Here is an 11,529-nt window from a genome sequence, read left to right on the forward strand (position 1 = left end):
AGCAAATCTTACACGGGGGTTAAATTGTTTATCAGGTCAAGATCTATCTGCCCCGAAATTTTCAGGTGAATCGGACAACCCGTTGTTGGGTTGCTGCCCCTGAATTGGTAATTTTAAGGAAATTTTGCTGTTTTTGGTTATTGTCTTGAATATTATTATAGATAGAGATAAACTGTAAACAGCAATAATGTTCAGCAAAGTAAGATTTACAAATAAGTCTACATGACCGAAATGGTCAATTGACCCCCTAAGGAGTTATTGTCCTTTATAGTCAATTTTCAACAATTTTTATAAAATTTGTAAATTTTTACTAACATTTTCCACTGAAACTACTGGGCCAAGTTCATTATAGATAGAGATAATTGTAAGCAGCAAGGATGTTCAGTAAAGTAAGATGTACAAACACCTCACCATCACCAAAATACAATTTTGTCATGAATCCATCTGCTTTCTTTGTTTAATAGTCACATAGACCAAGGTGAGCGACACAGGCTCTTTAGAGCCTCTAGTTTTTTCTAATAATAAACCGGTGTAAAACTTTAGTAACATGCTAGAGTTCTTTATTTAATTTCAAATTAATGAATAGGAAGTGTTTAATCAATTTCGTCGATGCCACATGCGCAGTTATGAATGATGATATTGAAGCTTCATCAACGGTCATGTATCCATAGAAATATGACTTAAATGTTGTATTCCAGTCAACGACATCATAAATGCGTCCTTAAAACATTAAACAATATATCTTTATGAATGGCATATAATGAAGAAAGACAAACAACATATTAGCATAAACGAAAAATATCAAACATGCAAAAAACTAAAAAATGAGCAACATCAAAATGCGGGATGTTTATAAAGGGGTATTACTACATAAAGAAATAAGAGTACGATATATGATTGATAAGGAGACATATACGCCAACTTTGCATGAGAGAGTTGAAACCTTAGTTTCTTAATAATTTCTAAATTTATAAACGGACAATTTTGGTAAAATTTGTTAAATCATGTCAGCACCGACATACTGACTACTGAGCTGATGATACCCTCGGGGACTAATTCAATAACAATGTAGAACATTAAAAAAGCTGGGGAGACGGATTTATAAAAGTTTATCCAAACTTGTTTCCGAATCCCATATTTGAACTTTATGTAACATTGTAATATTTATCTTGACATTTTTCATTAATAAATACTGTTTACTAAGTAGTTACAAGTTTAGATTTAGAAGACAATGGTCTGTTTACAGATGGGGCTAAATATATCGCAGAAATGCTCCATAAAAATAGAACTATCATTGATCTCGTAAGTATTAATTTGTTAAACTATACCCTTTTAACCCCGTCTCATTCTCTATGTCCCTGTTTCGATATTGCATTAAATGTCATTGCACTAAAGACATACTAATATGGGGGAAGGTTAAGATCTTACAAAACATGTTTACCAACGACGAATTTTTGCATATATAGGAACCTGTAGACTTCGGTTGTCTTGTTTTTTTTTTGGTTCATCTGTATGTTTTAAAACTTAGTTTAGCGTAAATTTTGTTGAACTAGGTTTAACTATTGTTTAAGGACCAACTGAAGCCAGCCTCCGATGTTTTGAAGATCAATTTAAGGCCTTGGACTTTTTTCTGCTCTTTGGTTTGCTTGTTGCTGCCTTATTACATTGCACCTTTTCATTATATATTCTATTAGACAAAACAACAAGACAAAACGCGATATAAAGCTTCAATTCTTCCTCTTCGTAAGTTCTCTTTTTTTCATGAAACTATGTAAATTTGGTTTTGCATAATCTTATTTTTATATGTATAATTTATATTTTAGAATATAGCAGAGAATTTAATTGGTACAGAAGGAGTACGTGCAATAGCAGACGTGTTACATGTTAATCATAAAATTACCTCATTAGATATATCAGGTAAGACAATTGAAAAGCATGGCGCCAAACACGTGCTCAAGACAGGTGAAACATATTTCGATAAAACGTCGGTCACGCGCTGAAACAAATCACGGTAATGATTTATCATTGGTATATTTGAACGTATTGTAAATAAATGCGTGCCCCTTTTTACTATCGAGGTTAATTTGATTATCAAAAGTGCTCGAACGAAAAAATCTGGTCTGCGATTATTGACAGCGACGTCATCAAAATTTGAAATTGAAACGGTCATGAACATCCAGCGAAACAAACAAACATTACAAATGAATTGAAACTTTCCCTTTTTTATCTTATTGCCGTGTAGAAACGAATATACTAGAAATGTTATGAACAACTATGTGTGGTTGTGTCTGAGTGCACATGTTTTGACGATAATGTAATGTGCAGTTTGTCATGTCTAACTGCTTTAAATTAAACGAGGGGATCACATATTCATTTTTCAGTGACCTTCACATTTGTCTATTTCAGGACCTACCGATTGTATTTTGTAATTTGTTTTTGTCCAGAACATGCATGAAATATTTGTATATACTGGACCTCATGCAGACATCAGTCAGATTACCTTTACCAATGGTGAAATATACCAAAGCGATTCTCAAACTCATTAGTTGAAAACACAATGACAATTTCATGACATAAAAAAGGGGGAAAACGACAAAGAGACAAACAACAGTACACAAAACACAACATAGAAAATGTATGGATAGTGTTTTTTTTTAAATTAGTTAATGCATTCACTTAATCTTAACGTTATTGTTTGTTTATTCCATTTTTTTTAGGAAGTGGTTTAGTAGATACAGATGCACTCGTGCTAGCGGATATTTTGCAAGTAAGAGGAATACCATTTAATGAATGTCTATTATTTATTTTGAATTTATTGAACCATAAAATTAATTTTTGACTCTTCGCATTGAATCGTATGAATACACAACTTCAGAGTGAGAGTAAAAGTGGGTGTGTCGCCATAAAAATTGACAAAATTGAAAATAAAAGCAATACATTTAACCAATCAAAAAACAGTATATTCACCATTTACTTATTTTGAAATGTGTTAATTCTACACCACTTTCTTGTTATTACACTTATTACATTAATACCCCATGGTATCCCGTGGTATTGCTACTTATATAATTAGTTCTTATACATCAAGATTCGTCAAATACGAATGAGAACAATGTTGCATACCGTCATCTTTAACCAGTTTGTTTCTTTTTTTGTTTGTTTGTTATTTTGTTATTTTGTTTGTTTCCTTTATTCAGTGTTTATTGCAGGGTCTCTTAATTAATGTATGATATATTTTCTACCGAAAACAATCGAAGTATAACTGTTTCATTTCTTTCTTTCAGAACGCTCCATGTTTACGTGAATTAATTCTTAGCCATAATAAGTTTTGCGGTGAAGGAGGGATGATTTTAGGATCCGCAATAGGTGAGTTATTGGTAATATGGAAGAATGACTATAGTTGAGAACACGGATAATATTATAGGCACACATATAAATTGTCTCTCACCGAACTGTTTTTGTTATGAAGGACTAACATGCTAGCACAAAGCAGGGTTCTTGGTCATATCACATTAGCATTTTCACATCATAGATTTGCAGATTTAAACACCAATTTATCGCGCAGTACATACATGCCTTTAAACATTATGGTCACCTTTTGTGAGATCTCAGACTGTTGTTGATCAAAAATAGTGTTAAATCAAGTTATTGGAACAGCAACCTTAAAAAATGCCGCACACCAAAGACATACACAGACAAGGCATTCTGAGTGTTCAATAACGGAACAAAAAGATAAAAACATTTTTAACTCCCGTTACATATATATTATGTATTCGTTTATGTGATCTTGGTGTCAAATTGTGTTAAAATTGCTAAATAGACGATTACAAACTATTTCTTTGTTACAGATATTGCTTGTATATTATGCTTTGTCAAAGATTGCGAAAAATTTCGATTCTACATTTCAACGGGAAAACGTGTTGACTAATTAATACGGGAAATTAGCAAATCATTGCTACTACACACACTCCTCTAGTGATTTTTCACACTACATGATCATGTCTTTTAACAACTCTTTACACATATTACAGCTATGAACGATACCTTAAGAATGTTAGATTTGAGTTGGAATCATCTTAGAGGTAAAGGTGCCATGGCCATAGTAGCAGCATTACAGGTAATGATTAATATCATAATTATTTTGCAGAGGAAATACTCTCTATTAGTTTAGCTGTTAAAACTTAGTGAACATAATGAGAACTATTAAATAGAATAAAATGCGTGTAACTATCTTTTATTACACATGTTACAGTGCTAAATAATAAAATATACGTCTTAGGTTTAATTTCAGGAATATAAGCTTTTACCTTTTGTTTTATTTTGTTTGTGTCATGTTTGAGCATTCCTATTTTGGCATTCTTCATTTTCGTTCAACTTACGGAAACAATTTTGATATTCGGAATATCTCTTATATTTCAGAAAAATATTGGTCTACGCAAACTAGATATTTCATGGAATGGTTATGGCAAAGATGAATGTTTTATTCTGAGTCATGCGCTGCAAGAAAATACAACACTGAAGGAACTTGATATATCCAATAACCGACTGAATAAGGAAGCCATAAAACACCTTTTAGATGGAATACAAAATGGAGACGGTCTGGAAACTCTACGTGTAAGATGTTTTGTCATTTTTATAATAGAAAATACACGTATTTTACATGTTCCATTCACTAAATAAGCCTAAAAATAGGCACCTGTCTAAATAATGTTAGTGTATTTAACTAGCTGTTTCTGTTTTAGACCTGTTATAGATTCGAGGTAAGCTGTATTCGGGTCTCGGGTCCAATACAGGTAATCTCGAATCTATAACAGGGCTAATACAGAAACAGCCAGTTCATAACACTTTTATTAAATGATTTAAATGGTATTAATTAGAGTAAATAAGAAACTTACCGCGAAGAAGATACATAATATCATATCTGAACTTTTCTATAAGCATTCACGTTCATTTATTTTTGTCAACATCGTTATATGTATTATCTGATTTCTCCTCCCTAGTTCTTAGTAGTTTGCTATTACAATTCATTTTATTGAACAAATATTAGGTGGCTGCGACAAAGAATAAATCCGACAATTTAACTATTATTGCTCTAGAATCGTCTGCGTTCTGACGATTGATCAACGGAAATGAAACAGTAAAAATAATCAGGAGTCATACTCGAAAATTCTGACGTTACAAAACACTGAACATCATTTGAAACTTTTTTTATGATATAAAGTTAAATATATGAATGTATTTTATAGATAACGATATGCCCAAAGTTAAGTGATAAGTAAGCTTAGGCGTAAGAAAATTATAAATCGGAAGTAAACTTCCAGTTTTAGGCCATGAGTATTAACTCTTTCCGAAAAGCAATAACAACTCCTGATTTATATCGAAAGTACAACGGTACCAGTAATGCACATTTTGATTTATTTGTATTAGGGCTGATTTGCTCATATCATTTTTAATAACATAGAATATAATGCTAGCCTATGTGGAACTATTGACAACTTTCATGACTTTCGCTTGGTTTATTGCTTGAATGATGGTAAACGGACTTACATTTCAAATGTATTAGTGCGAACAACTGTTCATACCAATACTTAAGCTTTTTTGTATGACACAAACTGAAACAACATAGCTGAACGAGAAGAACAAACTTAGATGTTGAAAATACGAGTTTTGTTAAATGTGCTGTTATAAAATTTTGGATTTCTTTTTAAAATCAAAGAATGTCTCCGAACGCAAAGTTCTGAAACGTTGTCAAAATTGGTACCGCGTTAATGATACTCTAAAATTTCACTTACAGATACGAGGTAATCCTGTTTCACCGGAACTAGCACTTGCCATAATAAAAGTAATAAAAGAGTCCGAGAATTGCCGGATACAGCAGTTGGACATGGGGGTTAGTATAATAATGGTTAAAGTATTTGAACGATTTGTTGTTAAATGTTTTCTAAACAAAAAGTGAATTTACATTTTTCCAGAATGCCACAGACACCTTGCTTTGAATTGCTTTAACCTTCCCATAAAGCGAAAATTAAAATTTTGAAAATTATTTCTTTATCGTTCATAATTTTGGTTTAATCTACTTGTAAATTTTATTTCCAGGACATTGACGTCAACGAAGATTTTGTGTCCCTTGTGGATGATATAACTATGTACCGGCCCTTTGAAGTATTATATTCAAACGTTTTAAAACATGGCGGCTTACAAAAACGGGAAGTAGAAGGCATAGACTATAATGTGAACATGGTTGACGAACTTTTTAAATATATGCATGAAAATAATTACCGAGTGATAGATCTAATGAAATGGCTGGACAAAGATGGCAGCATGAGTGTTAGCAGGGACGAGTTTAAACAAGGGATGAAAGTAAGTTTTCATCTAATAACTTTCATTGCTTATCTATTTTATTCCTCCTGTTCTTTATACTTGAACACAATCTTACAAACTGCCACCCTCCATCCCCCCAAAAAAACCAACATGCAACAAAACAAACTGTGACAACAATAGTTCAACATTAGTTTTATTTGATTTCTATTCTGGATGAATAACCTGGATATGATTATGTATGAGATTTTTAACCATTTCTAAAGATATGTTCAGTGGTAAAACTAAGTAAATCGCTTTAGTGATAATTTTAGTGTTTCCCTTTGTTATATCAGCACTTATGATCGATATGTGTATCGCGTTCTCATCGCCCTATAATTGAACTACATGTTTGTCATAATGCGCATGCGGTCCTCACATTTACCATTATACGTATAATATGACCATATTACAACGCTGTTTTAACAGTTAGTAAATAGGCGTAAAAAATCATTTAAAAATTAGAAATTACTGGTAATGTCTGGGCAGTTTTAGGAATTACTTGTATTTACTAAGTGCATCAGAAATTACATGTAAGTCCTAAATTTTAGTAATTACATGTAACTCCTAATTTCACCTATTTACTGTAACATATACATGTATATGCTATGAGTAAACCAGAAAAAGTAATAGAGGAAATAGGATGAAATCAAATGCAAAGGTGAAATAAATATTTGTAGACATGATGCACAATATGATTTAAATCGTATATATATATAGACAATAATAGTGCATTGACTTGACATATCAGCGATATAAGGATGGGGCTCAGAAACGGGGAAATGCGAGGCTGTGCCGAGCTATTCCCCAGTTTCGGACCGAATCCTTATATCGTTGATATGTCAAGTCAATGCACTATTGTTGTCTTTATACTGCAATCTAGAAAAAAACCACATTCAATTGTTGTTTATGGGTTATTGTTATTTATTTGTCTAAAATATAGGAAAAGTTCCACTTTAAAAAGACCTCATATCAGGCAGAGAAATATACAACAAATTGAATATGAAATGTGCATAACCGGTTGAAATCCGCAATCGATGGTGAACGAATTCGTTTGAGAATGGCTTAAAATATCAACAATAAGAATAAAACATACTGATTTATAGGTTTCAAACAAAAAATATTAATAAATGAAATATGTTTTTCAAAAAATTGTTAAAGAAATAAGTTTGAGTCGTTCCACATGATCCACGCTTCGTTGTATACGTTGGAAACAAGAAAAGGTTAAAGAGGTCGTATGAATAATTAGATATAGTTTCAGCAACTTTTATTTAAATATTCATGAGGAAAGTGATATCGGGTCAGTAACTGTATATGACATAGTAATATACAGTCAACGCATTTTGACTGCTCAAATAGAACGAGTGCAGTATAAAAACTTATATTTGTCATTTTCAGTTTTAAACGTTGCGTAACTTATCACTTAAAATAGGCCTTGTCTATATGAATTAAATTCGTAAAAAAATTGAAGTTATTGTGGTTAATGCACTATAAATACTGATGAGTTAACTACATTTATACTTATAATTGCTGTATTATAAGGTCTCTTGTGGAGAGTTTACCCATTTGTAATCATACTCCGTCTTCCTATTTCTATATTATGCGTTTTTAGAGTCACATAGTTCGAAATATGCGTTTTAATGTCACAAATGGAAAATTTACAGTCTGTGCTTACAAATTCGTTTTAAGAGTCACATAGTACGAACTCTACGTTTTAATGTGAGAAACGGAAAAAAAATACAATCTATACTTCGTGCCACACATCAAACACATATACACAAAACACAAACAGACATATATATATATAGATATAAGAATCTGTGGTATGAGTGCCAATGAGACAACTATCCACCCAAGTCATAATTTATATAAGTAAACATTTATAGGTCAAAGTACAGTCTTAATATGTATACTTACTGTGGAGTAACATTACAACACTATACAATTTCTAATAATTTCTCATCTTGTAGACAGCACAGTTTCCATTGACAGAATTTCAGTTAGACAAAATGGTAGACGAACTAGATATGGATGGTGATGGCGAAGTCGATTTTTCGTGAGTACTTATCACAAATGCATATATCTTGTATATGTTTATTTTCTTGAAACGCTATTAGCAAAACAATGAAAAAACTATAAAAACCTCACTGACAACCTAAAGCATACATTTAAAAGTAAAATCACAAAACTCCGAGGAAATTTAAAACGAAAGTCACTAAGAACATGACAAAATCAAGTACTCAAAAACATCATACTGGGATATTCCTGATTATTTTAGTGACCTAAGCCACACAATTAAAACATTGATCTTTTACAAATTTCCCTTAAATATGTATTTTGAAAGCCCTTATCACATTAATCACTCTAATATGTATATTATTAGTTTACAGCAATATTCAGAATGCAATGACTCTAGTTCTATTTTCCCAATCCGAAACTCTTTCAAAACTCAAAACCCCATTTAACGAGTTTGAAATTGTACAATAACTGTAGATATTAATTATTATAATTTTCAATCTTATTCTCAGAAAATTAGAAAAGATGTTCGGTAGGTATTTAGATTATTCATGTGCTTGGTACACAATGTAGAAGCTAGATCTTGCTTATCCATTTTAGTGGTGACAGTTAAACCAGTAAGCGAATTAATGGTATGCTAAAAAATGCTGTTTTTGAATTAAGATATGGTCATTTTATTCATGTTCATAATATTTGACACCTAAAATTCACCCTGTTTACAAAGAAGATTGATTGAAATTACCTGAAACTGCCCCTAAAAAGTAAGTAATTTATTGCAGGACAAAACGTGCAGTGGCGTAGCACTTCGAGAGTCAAAGTAATTTATATATTTTAGAGAGCATGACAGGATTTATTTTCAAATGTTACTGGCTTTATTTATCGCAAATAAGTCAAAACTAAGAGTTTTAAATGAAATTTGATTGGAAATACATTTATGAACAGCAAAGTTATATCGAAGGTTTCCCAAAAACAATTGAACAAGTCATACGCTTCATGAATGCGCTGCGTGTTTCCAATTCCAAAGACCAATTATATGGAAACTGAACAGCTTTTGAATCTTGAAAGATCATCGTTATAAAGAAACGACGAATTCGTTAACCTATGATATTTCTTCTTCTTCTATTTGTGATATATGTGACATTTTAACTATAAACACCAGTAAGTGAATTTTTTATCTCCGACTACTAATCGTGTTATACCCTCAGGAAATGCTTAGATTCATCTACTGCGGAAGATTGAGTACTGTTAAGAAAATTTGTTTGCGGTCAATTAAGATCAGTACAACCGTCGATTAATTCTTGCAGTAATTGTTATTTTCTGGACAGTGAATTAATCAACTGCATCTAAACAGGACTTAATTGACCATAAGACTAATATAATGTCTGAATAGTTCCAAAGTAACAACAAAAATGTCTAATTTTGTATTAACATTGTTTTGTTCAGTCTTCGCATATAATATTGAGATAAAAATGTCCCTTCAAGATTAAAATGCGTTTTTAAGAACACAGGGCAAACGTGAACTTTGCCGCTATGATCTGAATTATACGTTCCACTTCACACTATTTGCGATGTTTATTATTGCAGGATTAATATTATATTGACCATATTTTAATTCTTATTCCAATATTTGTTCTGTAGCATTTTATAAATGTACAAAATAATTTTAATTTTCATTATTGTGTTTGGTCAGTACCTTTAGTTTGTTTGTTTTAAGACCTAGAACTATTTTAGGGAGAAACAAGAGCATAATCCATTTAATTTGCAATTTTTTCAATGAACAATTTGATCACTCAGTTTTTTTTCACTATTAGTGAAATGTGGTAAGATGGTAGAAATAATGAAAAAATCCAAACAAAATAGTACAGAAAATGATCAGAATTAACTTCTAGTATTTATTCATTCATTAAACTATGTAAATTTACAAAACATTTCCTGTACATCGGTACTCACAACATTTATAACAAACCATTCTAGAATTTTCCGTTAATAGATTTAGAAATTGAAAAAAAGAACTTTTGTTTGAACTTCCTCAGACAAAGTTTACCCTACACCGATTTAGCTGCTATGTTCATATCCGATTTGGTCATATAGCTCTTTGAACTTTTTTGGGTACTTATATAGCAATGGCTTCCAAACCTCCGGCGTTGAGCTTTTCTGCTAAAGATAAAGGTAAATCCAGAAAAGTAGTTCAGGTGTTTTTTGACAGCAATGGGTTTATACCACTGCTAGGGAAAAATCAATCCCGAGTATTTAATTGGTATAATAGTTATTTACTTCGATACTGTCATAATTTATAGAAATATTTTTTTCTAAAATTGTTCGTATATAAATTAGCATTAATTGCCAAGAAACAAAGGTTTCATCTCCACCAGAGATAGTTGACCTTACATTGATTTGGCTATTCTCTTGATGTCTTTTAAGGATATATTTCTATACATCCTTGGTCTTCAAACATTTGTCATGGAACGTTCCTGATTTCGTATACATAAAAGCACCCCTGAAGCCGGAACAATATAAAGTGTGGCTTTTTTTTTGTAATTTCATTTAGATATCTCGGATGGTGTGAATCCATAGAAAGGGATTATTTTTTTAAATGTTTGATTACATATGAAAAAATGCGTTTTTTTCACCTCATTTTGCAATTTAAAACGAAGAATATGAAATTCACGAAAATGTCACCTCAGAAATACATTAAAGTTAGCCTTGTATTTTCTGAAAATAATCCACACTTTGTCTTTGACATCTATATAGAGTCCGCGGCCTATAGTCTGAAACAGAAATTGTAACACACTTTAATTCAACATCTTTATAGTGTTCATGAACGTTTTTATTTCCACGCATTATTCCTTACAGAGAACTACTTGCAGGCGAAAGGATATTCAGGCGGAGAATGAGAAGACGATTAGAAAGGGAAAAAGCAAATGCAAAACGCAGAGCAGAATTCAAAAGAACGAGTGTACTATTGACAATAGGAGAGCATTCATGACTTCACATAGTTGTATCATGTGACCATTGACTGTGACAATTTGAGACCATTCATAATTCACATAGTAGTATCATTTTACTATTGACTGTGACAATTTATACGCATTATAATAATCATAACCATTGTCTTTCATGAAGTGTTTGTTGAATAAACTACATCTAGGATGAACT

The 11,529-nt window shown here is 31.6% G+C and overlaps 1 protein-coding gene across 1 annotated transcript; it reads left to right on the forward strand.

Moving 5' to 3' along the window:
- The first annotated feature begins 1,207 nt into the window (after nucleotides 1-1,207).
- Nucleotides 1,208-11,527, forward strand: LOC139486453 (leucine-rich repeat-containing protein 74A-like). Its single transcript, XM_071271338.1, has 11 exons — nucleotides 1,208-1,302; nucleotides 1,824-1,917; nucleotides 2,718-2,767; nucleotides 3,285-3,366; nucleotides 4,032-4,117; nucleotides 4,420-4,614; nucleotides 5,795-5,890; nucleotides 6,097-6,360; nucleotides 8,328-8,413; nucleotides 8,886-8,905; nucleotides 11,227-11,527. Exons 1-11 carry the CDS (start codon nucleotides 1,270-1,272, stop codon nucleotides 11,265-11,267), a joined length of 1,047 nt encoding a protein of 348 aa, XP_071127439.1. The 5' UTR covers nucleotides 1,208-1,269; the 3' UTR covers nucleotides 11,268-11,527.
- Nucleotides 11,528-11,529: the final 2 nt, after the last annotated feature.

Source organism: Mytilus edulis, chromosome 8 (assembly GCF_963676685.1).
Source record: "Mytilus edulis chromosome 8, xbMytEdul2.2, whole genome shotgun sequence".
Classification (NCBI taxonomy): Eukaryota; Metazoa; Mollusca; class Bivalvia; order Mytilida; family Mytilidae; genus Mytilus; species Mytilus edulis.

Bases quoted from the DNA above. Each gene is read 5' to 3' on its own strand.
- LOC139486453 (XM_071271338.1), top strand. From the start codon at position 1,270: ATGCTCCATAAAAATAGAACTATCATTGATCTC. The intron at 4,615-5,794 runs GTAAGATGTTTT...TTTCACTTACAG, and splicing joins ACGGTCTGGAAACTCTACGT to ATACGAGGTAATCCTGTTTC. The intron at 5,891-6,096 runs GTTAGTATAATA...TTTTATTTCCAG, and splicing joins TACAGCAGTTGGACATGGGG to GACATTGACGTCAACGAAGA.